At 51.1% G+C, this 19,877-nt stretch overlaps 1 protein-coding gene across 5 annotated transcripts in view; it reads left to right on the top strand.

Moving 5' to 3' along the window:
- CYP4F22 (cytochrome P450 family 4 subfamily F member 22) overlaps nt 1-19,877 on the top strand; it is a 73,258-nt gene that overhangs the window by 28,621 nt on the left and 24,760 nt on the right. The window contains exons 2-3 of one of the 5 annotated variants that reach the window (XM_028095308.2): nt 357-485; nt 18,039-18,261. In XM_028095308.2, coding sequence (XP_027951109.1) covers nt 18,040-18,261 — 222 coding nt within the window. In that variant the 5' untranslated portion in view covers nt 357-485; nt 18,039. Of the gene's footprint in view, nt 1-356; nt 486-9,515; nt 9,602-13,061; nt 13,120-18,038; nt 18,262-19,877 lie in introns of those variants that run through there. The other 4 variants (XM_028095307.2, XM_028095306.2, XM_028095309.2 and 1 more) reach the window with 4 other exon arrangements.

The following is a 19,877-nucleotide window of genomic DNA, read 5'->3' as shown; positions in this document are numbered from 1 at the left end:
GCACCCATCCTCATGGTGGGAGATTTGGGGGCCCCAAAAGGTCCAAGCTCTGGGCTCTTAGGTTTCCAACAGCAGGGAGGGGGGGTGGGGGTGGACAGAGGGAACAACGGCAGCCAGACACTCTGCCCCACGTGGTCATGATTAGGTTAGCTGGAAGAGCCAGAAGGGCCGCTGGGGTTCAGCTTGGGAAGGGGGCATAGAAAATTTCCTGGGAGAGGGGGCGATTGCAGCTGGGTTTTGAAGAATAAATAGGATTTGGTCCGGCAGGGAAGAGCCTTCCAGCAGAGGAAACAGCTTTGGGGGACTTGGGGGAGGGAGGAGAAATAATAACACACATTTACACAACGTATTTTTAGGAAGAGATCACTTTCTGGTGCGAGCCTCAGGCCCACCCTAAGAGGGAAGGAAGAGGAGCACCCTCAGTTTACAGGTGAAAAGAGAGAAGCACAGAGCTGCTAAGAGATGTACTCCAGGCCATAGAGCCGGTAAGTGGTGGACCCGGGCCTAGACACCCACAGGCTTCTTCTAAAGGGGCATTCTTGGGGACCCTGGGTGGCTCAGTCGTTAAGCGTCCGCCTTCGGCTCAGGTCATGGTCCCGGGGTCCTGGGATCGAGACCCGCATTGGGCTCCCTGCTCAGCGGGAGGCCTGCTTCTCCCTCCCCCACTCCCCCTGCTGTGTTCCCTCTCTCGCTGTGTCTCTCTGTCAAATAAATAAATCAAATCTTAAAAAAAAAAAGAATAAAGGGGCATTCTTATTGGCCGAGGGACAAAAGACTTGTTTTTGATAGGCTGAGATATGTGGGGAGGGCCGAGCCTGACTAGTTGAGGGGTGAGCGGTTCAACCGGCTAAGGAGCACCAAGGTGGAATCTAGTTGTCTGTGAGGCAGGACAGGAGTGTCTGATTGACTGAAGAAGGGAAGGCAGAGTCTGATTGGTTGAGGGTCAGGAATTTGATTGGCTGAGGGCTAGGAGAACATTTAATTGACTGAAGTGTAGGAGGGTGCAATCTGATTGGCTGAGGGAAAGTCGGCATGAGGTCTTGTTGATGTCTGCAGTACCTTTTAGCCTCCACTTGGCAAATCCTACAAATCCCGTGTCCCTGGGCCCTGAGAGAGGGAGGTGGAGATGAACCCCCCCCCACAACCATGGGGAAATGGAGACAGGTGTGTGTGGAAGAAGGGCAGGGGCTGGGTCCCTCCAGGCAGAGTCCAGGAAGGACACCTCCCCAGCCATACCTGGTGAGAGGTAATCTCGTTTCCCAACCCCCGTCAGGCACCGCCCCCCGCCCAGGAGGGCAATGTCCTTGCCCCTCGGTCCTCCCAGCTCCCCAGCAGCAACCCCCAATTCTAGAGGAACGTGCTGTCCATCTCTCTAGCTTAAGACCAGGCCCTCTCCTCCCGCCGCCCGCCTCGAGGGGTGTCCTGCACCCGCCTGGCGCCTTATTGCGACCATCTCCCCTTTTCCCTCTCCTCCCATTTGCCGTCTTTCTCCCCAACCTCTCCTTCCTTCTCCCCTAGTTCGTTTCCATTTCTCCATTGAAAACGCCAGCCTAGATGTGGCCCAGGCCCAAACCCTTGGCGTCAACCCTGACTTCCCTCCTTCTCTCACGCCCACATTCCCTCTGTCAGCAAGTCCCGTCACCTCTAAACAAACCCCCAATTCTACCACCTTTCACAACGCAGTCCCTCCGGGGCGGCTGGGCGGGTCCCCAGCCACAGCCTCCCCGCCTCGCTCCTCCCGCCGCTCTGGCGCCCCCTTTGGCCGGCGCGGTATAGCCAGAGGGAGCGGGTGAAATCGGAGTCAGGCCCCGGCAAAGTCAGCGTCCTCGTTGGCTGGCTCGGAACCCTCCGCGGCGCCCCCTTTCCCCAGAGGAAAACCGAAGTGCCTCCCAGTGGCACGATCTGTCCCGTCACCTCCCAGCCCCTGTCTCCTCCCACTCTCTCCGTCGCTCGCTCGGCTCCGGCCTCACGGGGCTCTTGGCTGTTTTCTTCACGCACTGTCCATCCATGGCTCAGGTCATGATCATGGTCTCTGCTCAGAGAGCACCTCAGGGAGGCCTTCCTCGTGCCCTTGCCTCGCTGGATTGTCCTCCACAAGCACACATCGCATAGGATAACCTTTTTGCTTATGTGTTTCTAGTTATGCTTTATTGAATTTCCACTGTAGAACAACGCCTGGTACTTCCTGGGAACTTGGTGGTTGCCGAATGAATATGTGCCCTGTGCCCGCTGGAGCTGGGGAAAAGGCAGGGAGTGAGAAAGAGCCTGTCTACCTGCACAGAGCTCCCGGGTAACCAAACCATTCCAAGGGTGAGTTTGCTGTGACTGAGGACGCACGGGGGCTGTGGCTGCATCCCGTGCGGGCTTGAACTGAGCCCAGAAGTGAGGGAAGCCCTCAGAGAAAATGGCCTTTGAGCTGATACCTGAAGGAGAAGTTAGGAGTTAGCGGAGCAGGTGAGAAGGAATAGAATTCCAGGCAGAAGGAACAGCGTGTGCAAAGGCTTTGAGGGGGGAGAGATGGCCTTGGAGGGTTTGGCAAAATGGTTGCAAGTGGCAGTGAGCAAGAGTGTGGTGAGTAATGAGTTGGAAGGAGCTGTTTGCTCCTCCATTCAGCCCACACCCCTGAACTGCTCTGGTCTTTGCTTCAAATCTCTGAATTATCTTCTGCCTTGTCTCCACTCTTCTGCCCCCTATATTGTGTGCTGGGAGGCTGACTTGTATGGACCCCTCAACCTTTGCCTTTTGGCTTCCCCTTGGGTTCGGCCAATAGGAAGCCACAGCAGGCATTGGAGGGAAAGAGGAGACTGAGGTCAGGGTATTAATATCTCATCTCCTCTCCTGTGTGGTCCATGCAGGCTGCCTGTGTCCCTCAACCAACAGCTCTTGACAGGAAGTCCTCTCTCTGCATGAGCCCAGTTCCAGCAACTGCTTTCACCCCATGGCCCCAGGTCGCAGGGCTCTGGGGTGGTAATGAGTGGTTCCTGGCTGCCCTCTTTTTGACATGGTGCTTTTATTAAACTCTTTTCAAATTACCCCATTTGAGTGTTCTGTTTCCTGCTGGAACTCTCTCTCTCTCTTTTTTTTATTGAGGTAAATTCACATAATATAAAGTTAACCATCTTGAGGGGCACCTGGGTGGCTCAGTCGTTAAGCGTCTGCCTTCGGCTCAGGTCATGATCCCAGGGTCCTGGGATCGAGCCCGCATCGGGCTCCCTGCTCTGCAGAGAGCCTGCTTCTCCCTCTCCCACTCCCCCTGCTTGTGCTCTCTCTCTCTCTGTCAATTAAATAAATTTTATTCATTTATCATTTAATTGACAGAGAGAGAGAGAGAGACAGCGAGAGAGGGAACACAAGCAGGGTGACTGGGAGAGGGAGAAGCAGGCTTCCCGCCGAGCAGGGAACCTGATGAGGGGCTTGATCCCAGGACCCTGGGATCATGACCTGAGCTGAAGGCAGTCGCTTAACCGACTGAGCCACCCAGGTGCTCCAAAATAGATAAAATCTTAAAAAAAAAGTTAACTATCTTGAAGCTTATATTCAGTGGCATTACATTCACAAATATTGTGCAACCACATCACTTCTGTCTAGTTCCAAAATTTTTCCATCATCCCAAGAGGAGATCTTGTACTCATTCTCCTTGCATATGGGCTTCACTTCTCCCTGCCCCCTCCGCCCGTCACTGGCCATCCCTAATGTGCTCTATCTCTATGGATTTACCTCTTCCGGACATTTCACAGAAATGCAGTCATACAATGTGTGACCTTTTGTGCCCAGCTTCTTTCACTCAGCATGATGTTTTCGAGGTTCACCCATGGGGTAGTGCGTGTCAGGGCCTCGTTCTTTTTCATGACTGAGTAATATTCCACCATATGGATGGACCACATTTGTTTATTTATTTCTCCGTTGATGGATAGTTGGGTTGCTTCCACCTTTTGGCGACCATGAATTGTGCTGCTATGAATGCGTGTGGACATATGAACATGCAGGGACACCGAGTCCCTGTTTTCGCTTCTTTTGGCTATATACTTAGGAGTAGAATTGCTGGCTCATATGGTAATTCTATGTTTAGCTTTTTGAGGAACTGCTAAACGGTTTCTCATAGTGGCTGCACCATTTTACATCTTCACCAACAGTGTTGGAGGAGATTGCTCTTCTTTTTGTCTCTGCCCCCAAAAAGTCTGCTGTGAGCTTCTGGAGGCCCAGGAAAAACGCTTCCTCTCACTCCTGCCATGCTCCTCCTTTGTCCACTTCCACACATTTTTCTGGTACCATCTCCCTAATCTGGCCACCACTTCCATGTCTTATCTTCCCACTTAGATTATAGTTTGTTGGTTGCTACCAGGCTGAGGACTCTGGTGCCTGGGAACCACAGAGCCCTGTCCCTTCCCAGGCCCTGGGCCTCTTGACCTCTGGGCACAGGCGGTGGTGACTGTACCTATTACCACTCTTCCTCAACCTCCCAGATGTGGCTCATCTCTCCCTCCAGCTTCATGCCTCTGCCTGCCCTCTCTCTAAATGCAGCTGTGATCCATGCTTCTGTCAATCCATTCCCTGTCCACCTCCTCCCGGGTGACCTCAATGACCCACTCCCTGGGCATCCATGTCTTCCCAGGACAGGTGACTCAGGGATGCACTTCTCATGATGGGCCCAGCTGCCTCCTGGTGCCTCTCCTTGGCAGGCAGGGCTTCTCAGCCTCAGCACTGCTGACATCTGGGGCAGGATTGTTTCTCTGTGGTGGGGGCTGTGCTGTGCACTCTAGGATGTTTAGCAGCATCCATGGCCTCTGCTGACTAGATGCCAATGGATCCTCCCCTCCATAATGTGACAACCAAAAGTATCTCTGGACATTGCCAAATGTCCCCTAGGGGGATCATCTGCCCCAGTTGAGAACTGCTGGGATTGTCCAAATCAAACCTCGCGCTCGAAGTGCTGATGTTCGTCCAGCCTGTGGTCCGTGCCAAGCGTGGGGACGAGCGCCCTGTAAACACCACTTCATCTCGTGCTCATCTCCTCCATTTTGTCCGTACGCGGATGGAGGCTTGCGGTGGCCACATGATTTGCCCAAGGTAACATGGCGAGCAAGCCTACTCTCAGGGACTCCTCAGCCCTGGGCCCTTCAACTTGCTTCTCCTTCCCTGTCCCCATCTCTCTGAGGGCAGAGATGCTGAGCTGACACCCACTCCTCTCTTCCTCTCCTCCTCTGCTGCCCGAAACCGCACATCCAGCCAGGCACCAGTGCAGATGTTCTCCACATCCCTAAAAAATCCACATCCCTGCGGTGCCTGGGTGGCTCAGTTGGTTGAGCATCTGACTCTTGATTTCAGCTCAGGTCATGACCTCAGGGTCCTGGGATCCAGCCCTGCGTGGGGAGGGGAAGACTCCCCAGGGAGTCTGCTTCTCTTCTCCCTCTGCTCCTCCCCCCTCCTCATGCACTCTCTCTCTTTCTCTCTGAAATAAATAAATCTTAAAAAAAAAAAAAACCACATCCCTAACAAGATCAGTAAACTCCAATGTGCTTTAAAACACCAATTAGGGGCGCCTGGGTGGCTCAGTCGGTTAAGCAACTGCCCTCAGCTCAGGTCATGATCCTGGAGTCCCGGGATCAAGTCCTACATCGAGCTCCCTGCTCAGCGGGGAGTCTGCTTCTCCCTCTGACCCTTCCCCCTCTTATGTGTTCTCTCTCTCATTCTCGCTTTCTCAAGTAAATAAAATCTTTTATTTTATTTTATTTATTTCTTTTACAGGGAGAGACACAGCGAGAGAGGGAACACAAGCAGGGCAGAGGGAGAGGGAGAACCAGGCTCCCCACTGAGCAGGGAGCCCGATGCGGGGCTCGATCCCAGGACCCTGGGATCATGACCTGAGCCGAAGGCAGACGCTTAACAACTGAGCCACCCAGGCACCCCTCAAATAAATAAAATCTTTAAAAAAAACCCACCAATTAAAGGGGGCTCCTCCCTTGCTCAAGCACCATCCATGGCTCCCCATTGCCTGCCAGATCAACCCTCAGCCACTTGGTCTGATTCAAGGCCCTTCACATCCATTCCTCCACCTCTCACACCCCGAAGCCAGAGAGAGCCATCTGCCCAGCCACACCCTCAGGTTTCTCTGTGCCCAAGCCCCACCCTCTTTCCTGCATCTGTTGAAATCCAACCTCTCCCTCAAGTCCCAGCTCAGATGTCACATCCTTCACGTAGACTTTCTTCTGCCTCCTCCAAGCAGCACAGCTTCAATTATTTGTATTGCCTCTTCTTCCCTTAGAAACACCACCCCCTCTCACCCTCATGGCTGGCCCAGCACCCAGTGAGAGAACATTCCTGAAATGGAACAGGGATAAAGGCATCAGCCACGTTTACCACCTGTCAGGACAAGTGGGCGTCTTAAACTGGCTTTAAAATCCCCTCAAAGTTTTGAGCTCTTCTGTGTTTTGTTTTCTGGAATTTGGGAGAGATTGGTGCCTTCATAGTTCCCAAACTTGAATTTGGGACTCTTTGGCCTCATCCTCCATCTTTGTCTTAATCCAGACAGATGGCTTCTGATACTGAAATTTTAGTCATTCCCAATCATCTGCCACCAGTTTTGCTCCATCTACGTATTACCTTTTTATTACTTAATAGTTTTCTTTCAGTGGCCTTCCTTTGAAGGCTTATTTTATTTTATTTTTAAAAAAGATTTTATTTATTTATTTGAGCGAGAGAGCATGCACAAGCGGCAGGGGTGGGGCAAAGGGAGAGGGAGAAGCAGACTCCCGGCTGAGCAGCAACACCCACAATCCCGGGCTCAATCCCAGGACCCCAGGATCATGACCTGAGCCAAAGGCAGACGCTTAACTGACTGAGCCACCCAGGCGCCCCAAACCGTATTTATTTTAAAGCAAAATTCATATAACTATTATTATATCCATAAGGATATAGATTTGATGTCTAGGGTGAGTCTGTTTTTTTTTTTTCCTCCTCTGAGTCAAAACAAATCTCTCATTTAACATAAATACATATAATAGAACATGAATTGAAAACGTTCCTCCATGTGCCATCTAAAATTACCAGGCCAAGGTAATTTGTATCAGACTTTGGACACTTGTATCAGACTTTGGGAACCAGCCAGAGTATTTTCTGTGTGGTTCAGACTTGTGAAAATACATTTCTTCATTCATTCATCCTATCTTTTCTTCCCTAGCTTCATTAAGGTATAACTGACAAAAATTTAAGGTGTACAATGTGACTCAACATTTATTCTCGTGTTTCGGGTTTCAGCTAGCCACCTGACACCCAACTCAGATAGCAGCTTCCCCTCTACCCTGTTGCCAAACCCTGTTACATCCCTTCACTGGTAAAAAATTCCTGCTGGATATGTTTCTTTATTTTCTCTTTTCCCCGCTTAAGCCTCAGACCCACAAGGGCAAGGATTTAGTCTGTTTTTATTCTCTGCCATGTTCCCAGCACACCTAGAACAATGCTTGGGTCTTTCAACAGCAGGTCCTTTCAACTCCATGGATTTATTCTGAGCCAAGCACTGCCTAGCCCTGTACCAGCTGATCCTGGGGTCTCACCCTCAAGGAGACCTTGGTCTCACGGGGAGACAGAGCCAGCTAAAGCAGGACTTGTCTGATTGAGGGTTGCGCATGGATGGGGCTGTGAAGCCACTGCTTTCTCTGAACTAGGGCATGCAGAGCATGGAGCTAGCAATCAGAATTTGCTGGTGAGGTAGAAGACTGGAAACTCCACGGTGGTTAATAATAGCATACTTACTGTGTGCTAAAATACAAAAGTGCTCCCTACACCTGGAAGCAGGGTTTCTCAGTCTCACTGTTATTGACATTGGGGCTGGATCATTCTCTTTTGTGAGGGGCCATCCTGTGTGTGCATCGTAGGATATTTAGCAGCATCCCTGGCTCTAGCCACTAGATGCCAGGAGTACCCCAGCATCCAGGTGTGATGACCAAAGTGTCTCTAGACATTGCCAGATTATCTCTGGGGGGACAAAATTGCCTTGGGTGACCACTGTTCCCCTAAAACATTACAGCAGTCTTCTGAGATGGGTACACAGAGAGTAGCTGATGGAGTCATTTGAACCCTCTGCTTCCAGAGTCTTCCATGCTCTAACCACTATGATACATGGCTTTGTATGTGGTCCTGGCCCCTGGCTCTGTCCTCTGAGAGCCTAGCACAGCTCAGGGCCTTCTCCACCCCTTGGTCCCATCCCCCAGGCTAACCAGCACCAAGATTAGACTTCCTAACTGGTTGGCCCCCAAAGCCAAGGGCGGCTCACCTGTTGTCTGTAACAGCATCAAGAATTTATTTTTGACCAGTCAAATGGCTTTGGAATGATCATTCTGGGAAAAAAGTCTGAACTTCCTTGCCCTTCCTTTGGCTTCTTTATGGTTTGCTGTGGTTTTTGCCTTGGAACTCACTGGGAGGAGGGCAATGTTCAGGGCTTCAGGCTTCTCTGTGTGCGACCTGGCCCCTGACTGACCCCAGCCAGTCACGCCTCTCCTACAGCCTACAGCATGTGCCTTAGTTTCTCCAGATGAGCCTGCAAGTTATGGCTGGAGCCTTTAATCTCTTTAGTCTCCTGTGGGTTTTTTTTTTTTTTTTTCTTCCCTTTGACAGCTATTTCCTGGGTATGTAGGACGTTCAAGATCTTTTGGCCCCGGGGAGGCAGTGGAGAGCCAAAGGCCAGCTGTGAATCCTTCCATCTGTCTGCCCATTTGCCCAGATCAGCCACCCAGCCACCCAGCCACCCAGTCACCCAGCCACCCAGCCACCCAGCCACCCACCAAACGAGGAATGGTATCTTTGTTTCACATACAGGGGTGGGGCTGACCCTGTCTGGACCCATCCGGAGCAGATAAACTGGCCAAGGACAACATCCTAGCGGGATGGTCAAGTTGACTGCCAGTGGGTGGGTGGGGTGGGAGGAGCCGGACCAGAGTCTGGTGCTCCTTGTTGAGGCTGGAGGCCATCCTGGAGGAAGAAGCCCCAGGCGGTGATAGAGCCCCAGAAGTGTGGGTTGGATCCAGAGGGAACAGAAGGGCCGGCTCCCAAGGGCCAGTGGAGTCTGAGGATTCCTGGGAGCCCCGTGGGGCCTCAGGGTTGCTGGCTAAGGGACCCCTTTCCAAGCTTGGGAGCAGGTCCTGAGGTGGGGGCTTTGAGGGGTACTGGTGTGGGAGGAGGGTGTTAAGGAGTGGGCCACAGGGGGATCTGGGCACTAATTGGAGCCAGGCAGCGGCAAAGGTGCAGGGAATGTGATGGTGTCGGGCTGCTCGGTGTCCAAGTCTTTGCACCTCCACAAGTCTCTTTCGCTGTCTCTGTCTGTGTCTTTCTCTCCATCTCTCCACCTGTCAGTCTCTCCATCTCCCGCTCTGTGCCTTTCCCTCTCTGTCGCTCTCCCTGCCTCCCCGTCTCTGTCTTCGTTCTCTCCATCTCTGGGGGCCCCGCCTTGGTCCCCGCCCAGGGGCTGGCCAGGCCGGGGCGGGCCGGAGGCGGGCCTCGCGGCTCGGCCGGGCGGGGTTAAAGCGCCAGACCGCCGGACGGCGCGGTCAGAGCCGAGGTTGAGGTGCGGGCGGATCTAGACCGAGGGCCAGAGGCCGAGACCCGCGGGGTGAGTGCACGCGGGGGGCCGTAACCCGAGGCGCCCGGCGCGGGTGCCCGCAGTGTGCCAGCGAGGGTCTGCGCGCCGCGGCGGCCGGGGATCCCCAGGACTCCAGCGGCGGCTGCGGGTCCCGGACGCACGTCTGGGGCCGGGGGCGGGGGGGGGGGGGGGGGGGAGGGATGTGGGCGTGTCCCCGACGGTCGCGGCGTGTGAGCGCAGTTTTTTCAGTGCGCGCCTCGGAGTCCTGTGTGTATCCTTGTCTCTGGGTATCCGTGGTGGGAAGGCACCTCAAGAAGAGCCCCCTCCCCAACAGGACAGGTCATGGGGATCCGAGCCCTGCCCTGTGCCGCCCCTTAGGGCTGGTTGGAGTCACTCCACATCGTCTCACTCGTGGACTTTTACGCTTGTGATCCGGCTGTCTTCATGGCCCCTCTACCCACCCGTGGTAGGCACAGAGCCTCCAAATGCTCCTTTATGAGAAGAGACATGCCCTCTTGGGCCCCCAGAGTTGGCAGTGAGGGATGTGTGAAGTCCTGTAGTTGGTACTAGCTGATGTTTTTGTTGGATAGTGGAGAGATATATGCTCCTTGGTGTCCCAGGGCCTCGCCCTCCCGGCTTGGACCAGGGGGTGGCTAGCCAGCCCAGACCATGCCTGGTGGCTGAGGCCTGCCACCTGAGGAGTCTCAGGCTGGTGGTGGGAGGGAGACAGGGAGATAGTGGGGGAGCTGGGATTTGAACAAACCAGTCCTGTCTGACCCCAAAATCCTGTGTACTTTCCAATGGCCCCGGTCTGTCTGTATAGCCCAGCTTGGGTTTCTGAGAGGTAACATTAGCTCTGGGCTGGTGTCCAGTGGTGACCTGGGTTGGTATCCACAGAGGGGCTTGGATGACTCCGTAGACAGAGAAAGGGACCCTATCCCTCCTCCCTGGCAAGGTCTGGGCTCCATTCTCCAAATCCCAGATGGCTGGGCAACAGTAATGAATATGGTGGCAGCCTCAACAGCAATGAGAGGCACCTTTGATCAAGGGCTTGCTGTGTGCCAAGCGCTGAGCTGAGCACACTAAAAATGTGACATTTTCATCAAAGCCCTGTGAAGTGGGTAATATAGTTCCTGGCTTCCATATGAGGAAATTGAGGCTCAGAGAGGTGCAGACACTCCCCTGAGGTCACACAGCTAAGAGGCAGAGCTTTATGGAATCCTTTCCGAGGCTTGTGTCCGAGTGTGGCCACACTTGGTTGGGACGGTGGGCAGAGACAGTTGCAGTTCTGGAATGATCTAGATTACTGGTGTTTTTTTAAAACTTAGTTTTCTGCCAGGATCTCCTTTGGGCCAAGGAAGCTGCAGGCAAAAACCTACAATATGCCCAAAGCTGTGCTGAGACTCTCCTTCCCACCTCCATTGGCCAACTTGGCTCTGACCTTAGAAATGCCCTTTGAAGTCCTTTCTCAGAACCCCAGAAATTTGGAGTAAGCCCCCTCTCGGCTCAGACTTCTAGGGCATGGCAGTTTGGGAGTCCCTGGGGTCAGGCAGCCCTTTGGCATAGAGAGAGGGTGCCATGAGCAGGGATAGGGGGGTAGGCTGTCTGAACTACAGGCTTCCAGAGTGAGTGCGGGGCAGGGCTAGGATGTGGAATGGTGGAGCCAGTGTTGGGGGCTTGGCTGCCAGGCTGCCAGTGGGCTCCAGGACCTGCGGTTCAAGGAGAGGCAGATATGTGGTTTCTGGGGGGAGCCGTGGTTGTGTCCTGCATTCCTTCTCAGGAGCCCACACACCTTGTATGACAAGTCCCCGACGGGCGGCCGGGCTAACCTGACAAACCAGCGCTCCATGGGCGTGGGCCACTGAGCCAGTCGCTGGCACCTCAGTTTTCAGATAATGCCAGCCCCAGCGGGACTGGTGGGGCCACTTCTGCCAGGGTGGGGCCCCTGGGTGTCCTTGCCTGGTGTCTGATGCACCAGAGGAGCGGGTTTACCAGCCTCTTGGAGCATCCTGAGAGTGTCAGCTTTGACTTTCTCTCCCTCCAATAAAAGAGTAATAATGGAAATAGGAATAATGGTTAAAATTTGCATGCTGCCTGATCTCACTGAAGTGTCCCAAACAATCTTAAGAGGTAGCAGCCTGCTATTATTAACCCATTTCACAGATTGGCAAACAGAGGCTGGGGGAGGGGAGTAGACCTACTCAAGGTTGCTTACTCGGGGAGGGGCAGGGCTGTGATTTGAGTCAAACCAGGCTTGTTTGAGTCAAAAATGCACATTTTAAAACACGATGTAGTCCCAAAACAACCTTTTATTTTATGTTTAATTTTTTTAGTTGAAGTGTAATTAGGTATAGGAAAGTGTACCTTCCACAACTGAGCAGTTCAGGAGTTTTTGCAAATTGAACCAACACGTGTCACCAGCACCCATATCAAGAAAGAAAACAGCTGTCTGAGCCCCCAGAACACCCTCTCCCCAACTGAAGCATCTTCATTCATTTTTCATTAATTTCAACTAATTAACCTTTTTTTAAAAGTTTTAAAAAACTTTTTAAGTAATCTCTACACCCAATGTGGGGCTCACATTCACAACCCTGAGATCAAGAGTCATATGCTCTACAGACTGAGCCAGCCAGGTGCCCCCCAGCTAATTAACTTTTAAATAGACTTTATATTTTAGAGCAGTTTTAGGGTTACAGAAAAATTATGCAGAAAGTATAGAGTTCCAAAACACCCCTTAACTCCCTGCAATTTCCCCTACCATTAACATCTTCCATTAGGGTGATATGCTTCTTTTTTAAAAAAAATTATTTGTTTATTAATTTATTTTAGGGGATATGGGGAGAGAGAGAGAGTCTCAAGCAGACTCTGTGCTAAGCACAGAGCCCGACGTGGGGCTCAATCCTACAACCCCAAGATAGTGACCTGAGCTGAAATCAAGAGTTGGATCCTTAACCAACTGAGCCACCCAGGCACCCCTAGGGTGATATGTTTCCTACAGTTGATGAACCAATGTGAACGCATTATGATTAACTAAAGTCCATAGTTTACATTAGAGTTCATTCGTTGGGTTGTACAGTCAATTGATTCATCTTTATATTTAATTAAAACATTTTTGAATGGGCAGTATGTGCTCATGTTATAGAACATCAAAAAGTCCCCAAAGATGGACAGAGAAAGTTAAGTTTTCCTTCCATTCCTGCCCCCCCAGTTTTTCCAGACCCTTCCCAGAGGCAACCACCATGATAAATTTCTCATGGGTCCTCAAAGCATTTTTTTTTTTCATTTTTAAATATTGAAGCAAAGTTTATCTAATATAAAATAATTTTTTAAAGATTTTATTTATTTATTTTGACAGAGAGAGAGAGAGGGAACACAGGCCGGGGGAGCAGGAGAGGGAGAAGCAGGCTTCCCGCGGAGCAGGGAGCCCGATGCGGGGCTTGATGCGGGGCTCGATCCCAGGACCCCGGGATCATGACCTGAGCCGAAGGCAGACGCTTAACGACTGAGCCACCCAGGCGCCCCTAAAATAATTATTTAAAAATGAACAGGTCAGTGGCATTTAGCACATTCACAGTGTTGTGCAACCACCACGTCTATCTAGCTCCAAAACATTTTCCTCTCCCCAAAAGTAAATCCTGTCCCTGGTAGCAGTCACTCCCTTACCCCCCGCCAGCCCCTGGCAACCACCACCAGTCTGCTTGCTGTCTCTCTGGATTTGCCTGTTCTGGACATTTCATATAAATGGGATCAGACACTATAAGCCTTTTGTATCTGGCTTCTTTCACTCAGCATAATGTTTTTGAGGTTCATTTATGTTGTATCATATATCAGGACCTCATTCCTTTTCATGGCCGAGTAATATTCCATTGCACAAATATACCACATGATACTCATCCATTCATTTGTTGATGGACCTCGGGATTGTTTCCACCTTTTGGCTATTCTGAATAGTGCAGCTATTCATATTCATATACAAGTATCAGAGTACGTTTTCCATTCTTTTGACTATATACCTAGGAGAGGAACTGCCAATTCTTTTTTTTTTTTTTTAAGTTTTATGTATTTGAGAGAGAGAGAGAGCACCAACAGGGGTGGAGGGGCAGAGGGAGAGGGAGAAGTAGACTCCCTCAGGCAGGGAGCCCGATATGGGGCTCGATCCCAGGACCCCAACATCATGACCTGAGCTGAAGGCAGATGCTTAACTGACTGAGCCACCCCGGCACCCCTTGGAACGGCCAATTCTATGTTTAACTTTTTGAGGAACTGCCAACCCATTTCTCAAAGCGGCTGTACCACCTCAAAACTTTTTGTAACACTTTTTTTGGGGGGACTTGGCAAGAATGCTCTTGTTTGGAGGGGGGCAAGAGGAACCCAGCTACCGAAAGTAGAGGACTTAATGTCCCCAACTTATTGAGCTCCTCCCATGAGCATCAGATGGATTCTTGCTCTTGTTACCATTTTGTAGATGAGAAGATGGAGGCTGTCAGGGTGACAACCATTTGGGGATCTATAGTGTGTGCTCTTTCTGCTTGGAGCAGAGGCTGACCATGAGATCAGGACCTGAGCGAAAATCAAGAGTTGGATGCTTAACCAACTGAGCCACTCAGGTGCCCCCATCCCTCTGCCTCTCCCTTATAAGGACAACTGAGATTCCAGCTGGGACCAACCTAGACAACCCAGGCTACTCTAGACCCTTAACTTAGTCCCATCTGCAAAGACTTTGCCATAGGAGGTCTCATTCTCAGGTTCCAGAGAACTGATATCTTTGGGGGGGCCCATTTTCAGCCTCCCCCATCCCTGCTTTATCTCCATCAAGACATGCAGTGTTTACATAGTGTTCTATCATGTCTCTTGGTGGCCACCTGTCTTAAGGGCTGGGACCATGTGTGTCCTGCTCGCCATTACATCCCCATGCCCAGAACAGAGTCACACACATAGGAGGGGTTCAAACACGATTTGCCAACTGAATGACGAAGAAATGCAAGTAGAACACTTGGTAAGAGGCCTGGCATATGAGAGTATTTAGAGGAAGGTCACAATTCTGAATCATAATCACTAGCTGCCTTCCCTGGCATTGCTGGGGGAGAATCACTACCCACTATTAAATTGGTAAAGAAACAAATATCCACAGCTACTCCCTGGTGAGCATGTCACCTGGATCTGCCCAGAACCTTCTGCCTGGGACTTGTGACTTGGAGCTCTCTGTGCTTCATTTTGGGAGGTTTTTTGCTCCCCACCCCGACCCCTAACCGGGCCTTCCAGAGGGCATATCGTCTACACCAGGCAGTCTGTCTTTTTAAAAAGATTTTTTGGGGTGCCTGGGTGGCTCAGTCAGTTAAGTGTCCAACTCTTGGTGTCGGTTCAGGTCATGATCTCAGGGTTATGGGATCGGGCCCCGCATTGGGCCCCGCGCTCAGGGCAGAGTCTGCTTGGGATTCTCTCCCCCCTCTTTCTGTGCCCCTCCCCCCCAAATAAATAAATAAATCTTTAAAAAAATTTGAAAAAAGAGTTTTAATTGTGCTAAAATATACATAACATTTATCATCTTAACCATTTTAGGTGTCCAGTTCAGTGGTACTGTTGTACAGTTGAACACTGTTGTGCAGCCGTCACCACCATCCATCTCCAGAACTTTTTCATCTTCTTCAATTAAAACTCTGTCCCTGTTAAACACTAACTCCCCCACCCTGTCCCCCTTCCCCCAGCCCCTCGGGCCCACCGTCTACTTCCTGTTTCTGAATCTGACTCCTCTAGGGACCTCTTATAAGTGGGCTCACGTAGCATTGGTTTTTTGTGTCTCTTTTTTCACTTAACATAATGTCCTCGAGGTTCATCCATGTTGTCCCAGGTGTCAGAATTTCCTTTTTAGGGCTGAATTATATTCCCCTCTATGGATGGACCACATTATGTTTCTCTGTTCTTCTGCTGATGGGCACTTGGCCTGTTTCCACCTTTTGGCTATTGTGATTAATGCTGCTGTGAACATGGGTGCGCAAATATCTGTTTGGGTCCCTGCTTTCACATCTTTTGGGGATCTACCCAGAAGTGGGATTGCTGGATCATATTGTGATTCTGTGTCTAATATTTTGAGGAACCACCATACTGTTTTCCACAGCAAAGTGGCACCATTTTACATTCCCACGAGCAACGCATAAGGGTTCAAGATTTCTCTGCATGCTTGCCAAATCTTGTTATTTCCTTTCATGATAAGGAGCCATCTTAATGAGTGGTCATGTCATCTGCATGACTTAAAATGTAAGTCAGACCATCCCAAAGGGGGTCTCCAAATTTGGTGATAAGCCACCCAGCTGTTTTCCCAGGGTGTGGTAACCCATAGAAACTTCACATCTTCTGTATGGAGGATGTAGTTGGGCATTGGGAGCCAGTGAGTCTGAGACCCTAATGGGGGGAACCGTGGGCAGGGGTGGGCGGGGACTGGGGACTCAGGCGAGGACCTGGAGGGCAGGGTTCATTTAGCTATGTTGTCCCAGGAGGTGGGGCACAGAGGGAACCATTGGCTGGTTGGGCTGAGTTGGAAAGGTGAGATGAAGACAGGACCCATCCATTTTCAGGAGTCTCCTTCGCATCGTCTGAGATCTGTGAGCCCCCAGAGTGATGGAGTTTGGCCATTGGTGGCGTTCAGGGGGTCTCTGCCAGCTCCCATCTCCCTTGAGTTAGAGGAACTGAGATTCAGTTGTCCAGAAAGTGGAGAGAATGTAAGACCTAAGTCCAAGGACCACTTTAAGATTCCATAAAATGAGGCATGCCCATCCCTGAGTGTGGCTCACAGCACATTGTAATGCTCCATACCTGGTCACTGTGTTATTAATATTGTTGTTACCTACCCACTTTATTTGGGTTCCTTTAAGAGCTGACCCCTGGGCAAGGATTTGAGTGCAAGAAGCTTATTTGGGAAGTGATCACAGAACATACCAGTAAGGAAAAAGAAAGTGAACCCCAAAGAATTGAAAACAGGGACTCTAACATGTACCTGTACATGCATGTTCATAGCTGCACATTTCACAATAGGCAGAGGTGGGAGTAGCTCAGATGTTCATTAACAGATGAATGCATAAACAAATTGTGATACATCCTTACAATGGAATATTACCCAGGAGTGCAAGAAATGAAGTTCTGATACACACTATGACGAGGATGAACCTTGAACACATCATGCTGGGTGAAAGCAGCCAGACACAAAAGGTCATATAATATATGATCACATTGATATGAAATAAAATATCCATAGAAGCAGAAAGCAGATTAGGGGCACCTGGGTGGCTCGGTCGGTTAAGCATCTGACTCTGGTCTCAGCTCAGGTCTTGACCTCAGAGTCGTGAGTTCAAGCCCCACATTGGGCTCTGAGCTGGGCATGGAGCCTACTTGCAAGAAAGAGAGAGAAAGCAAGCAAGCAAGCAAATTAGCAGTTGCCAGGGCTTGAAGGTATAGGGGAATGGGGAATGACTGCTAATTGGGATGGGATTTCCTTTCGGGGCGAGGAAAAAATTTAGGGCTAGATGGAGGTGGTGGTGGTACAACACTGTGGATGTGCTAGATGCTACTGAATTGTACATAGTTGACCTTTGAACAACATGGATTCGAACTGCGTGGGTCCACTTATATGCAGAATTTTTACAGTGCAGCCCCGTAAATGGATTTCTCTTTCTTATGATTTTTTTCAATATTTTCTTTTCTCCAGCTGACTTTACTGTAAGAATGCAGTATATAATACATATAACATACAAAGTATTTGTTACGATAACTTTATGTTATCAGTAAGGCTTTCCAGTCAATAGTAGGCTATTAGTAGTTAAGATTTTGGGGAGTCAAAACTCATATATGGAATTCTGACTGCATGAGGGGGTTGGCACCTCTAACTCCTTCGTTGTTCAAGGGTCAACTGTACTTTCAAATGGTTTGTTTTATGTTGGGTGAATCTCACCTCAGTTAAATAAAGAAGAAAAAGAGGGGAGACAGGGGAAAGGAGGCAGCTAATAGAGAAAGTTTCGACGGTGGGCAGCTGGAGTTTAATACCACTGGGGAAGCCTGGTGGTGCATGTGGAACCCACATCTCAGGAGCATGGCACCCCAGGGGAGAAGGTATCTATCCAGCAATATTTATCAGTCATTGGTTAAGAGCTGCTTTCAATGTGTGTGTGTGTTTAAATTTTCCAACACTCTGGCCATCCGTTCATGGGCAGAGAAGTCAGGAGGGATGTCCTGCAAAGTCAAGGCTGAGGGCATGTGGACAGGGCACTGGTGCATCCATCTGGCCAGCCAGCTGCAGGTCACTGCTGGGGGAAAGGTTGAGGGGTTTCCTTGGGGTCCGGGACTCCTGTGTATTGAGCATCTACGGTGTGCCAGGTGCACGCCGCTTGACTCCACAGGTCATCCTGTGTCTGGTGCACACATGGCCAGAGGGTGGTTCCTATGTGCACTGACCCCCCCATCCCGTGTGTCCCCCCAGGATGCTGCCCATCACAGAACACCTGCTGCACCTCCTGGGAGTGGAGAAGACCTCGTTCCGCCTGTATGCCGTGTCTGGGCTCCTGCTCTCCCTGCTCTTCTTCCTCTTCCGCCTGCTGATGCAGTTCCTGAGGCTCTGCTGGCGCTTCTACGTCACCTGCCGCCGCCTGAGCTGCTTCCCCCAGCCACCCCGGCGCAGCTGGCTGCTGGGCCACCTCGGCATGGTGCGTGTGTGGCTGGGCAGGTCCCGGGTATTCAGTAAGGATGATGGGCCTGACTGCTTCCGCCATCCCCCAGGAATCTGGTTGGAGCCATGAACAGACCCATTTTACAGGATAAGGGTGTGACTGAGGCTCAGAGAGGGCAAGCAGTTGACCTGAGGTCACACAGCCGGGATGAGGCAGAGCTGACTCTAAGGTTTTTCTCTGTAATTTCAGGCTGTTGCCGAAGCAACAGGTGCCAGTGCCTGTGAAAGTCGTCAGGTTCTGTAACCCCCGGGGGTGGGGGTGGGGGTGGGGGACTCCTGTCGATGTTGTTGCCCTGCCCCACCCCCACTGTGTTTGCACAGTCTCTCTCATTCTCGTGCCTTGTCTTTCATTTCTTACTTCACATACAGGTGCTAAGCATTAGATCAGGTGCTTTAAAATATTAACTCAGTCCTCTTGACAATCCTAGGAGATAATTCCCATGACTACCCCCGCTTTGCTCCTGAGACTATTATGGCACAGAGAGGTTAAGTGGCTGGCCCTAGGTCACACAGCTTGCCGGTGGCATAGTTGGGGTTCAAACCCAGGCCGTCTGGCTCCAGAGTCCCTGCTCTTAGCTCTGTATCCTCTGCTGCCTCTTGTTTCTGGATGACAAAACCTGCACTTTTTCAAAAAGAGTTTCAGAGGTCAGAAGAAAGCCAGACTCCTGAGGGCACTGAGGCTTTTAGGGTTCTATAGTCCAGCTCCTAACTGCCTCTGGCACTCATGTGGTCCCCCTTGCAGGCCTAAAGGAAACTGAGGGACAGTTGTGGAGACCTTCCTGGTTCAGGCCTCACGCCGTGTGCAGACGTGGACTTCGGAGAGGCAGTTCAAGGGCAGTGGTCATCAGTGTGTGCCTGATGCCCATCTCTACCCTCTCCTGCCATGTGACCTTGAGCAAATGACTTCACCTACCCGTGCCTCAGTTTCCCCATCTGCAGTGTGGGGATTATGATTGTTCCTAAGAACCTCGTGAGATTGTATTGACAGCTGTTAAAGTCATGTCTGTGGCATGCTTGGCACTGAGCCTGCCATGCAGGGGTGGATATGCTCAACTCCTGGGTCCTGCAGAGCCTGGAAGTATGAGGGGATTCTAGAAATATTTTGGATTCTACTTCGAGTGAGCGTCCCAGAAGAAGGAAGCAGGAGACACATTTCCACTCAATAGCTCAGAGAACATTTTATGTGGCTTTAGGAATGACTCCCCTGGGGCCAGCATTCACTAAGTTTTGCCCGTTTGTGCCTGAATCTCCTCCCTCCCTTTCACCTCCCACCCCTGCTCGGGCCTCATCCTCTCTTGCTGGACCATGGTCCAGCCTCCTCCCTGGGCTCCTGCCTCCAGTCCATCCCCCATCCTGGCCCCAGGAGGATTCTTGAAACCAACCACGTCCCTCCTCTACTCACACACCCTCCATGGCTCCCCACTGCTGTCTGGAGAAAGTCTCAGCTCCTCAGGTAGTTTTCAAGCCCCTTTAGACTCTAACTCCCGCCCTACTCATGTCTAGTCCTGCAGAATGACTTCCTATTCTTACAACCAGGCTCTGACTTCCCACCTCCATGTCCTTTGCTGGAATTGTGCCCCCTGCCCCGAATAT

This window comes from Eumetopias jubatus, unplaced genomic scaffold (genome assembly GCF_037043125.1).
Source record: "Eumetopias jubatus isolate StellerSeaLion01/CBP00866 unplaced genomic scaffold, mEumJub1_p1.0 scaffold_1, whole genome shotgun sequence".
Taxonomy (NCBI): Eukaryota; Metazoa; Chordata; class Mammalia; order Carnivora; family Otariidae; genus Eumetopias; species Eumetopias jubatus.
The sequence above is the reverse complement of the archived record's forward strand: the minus strand, read 5'-3'. Positions and strand labels throughout refer to the sequence as shown.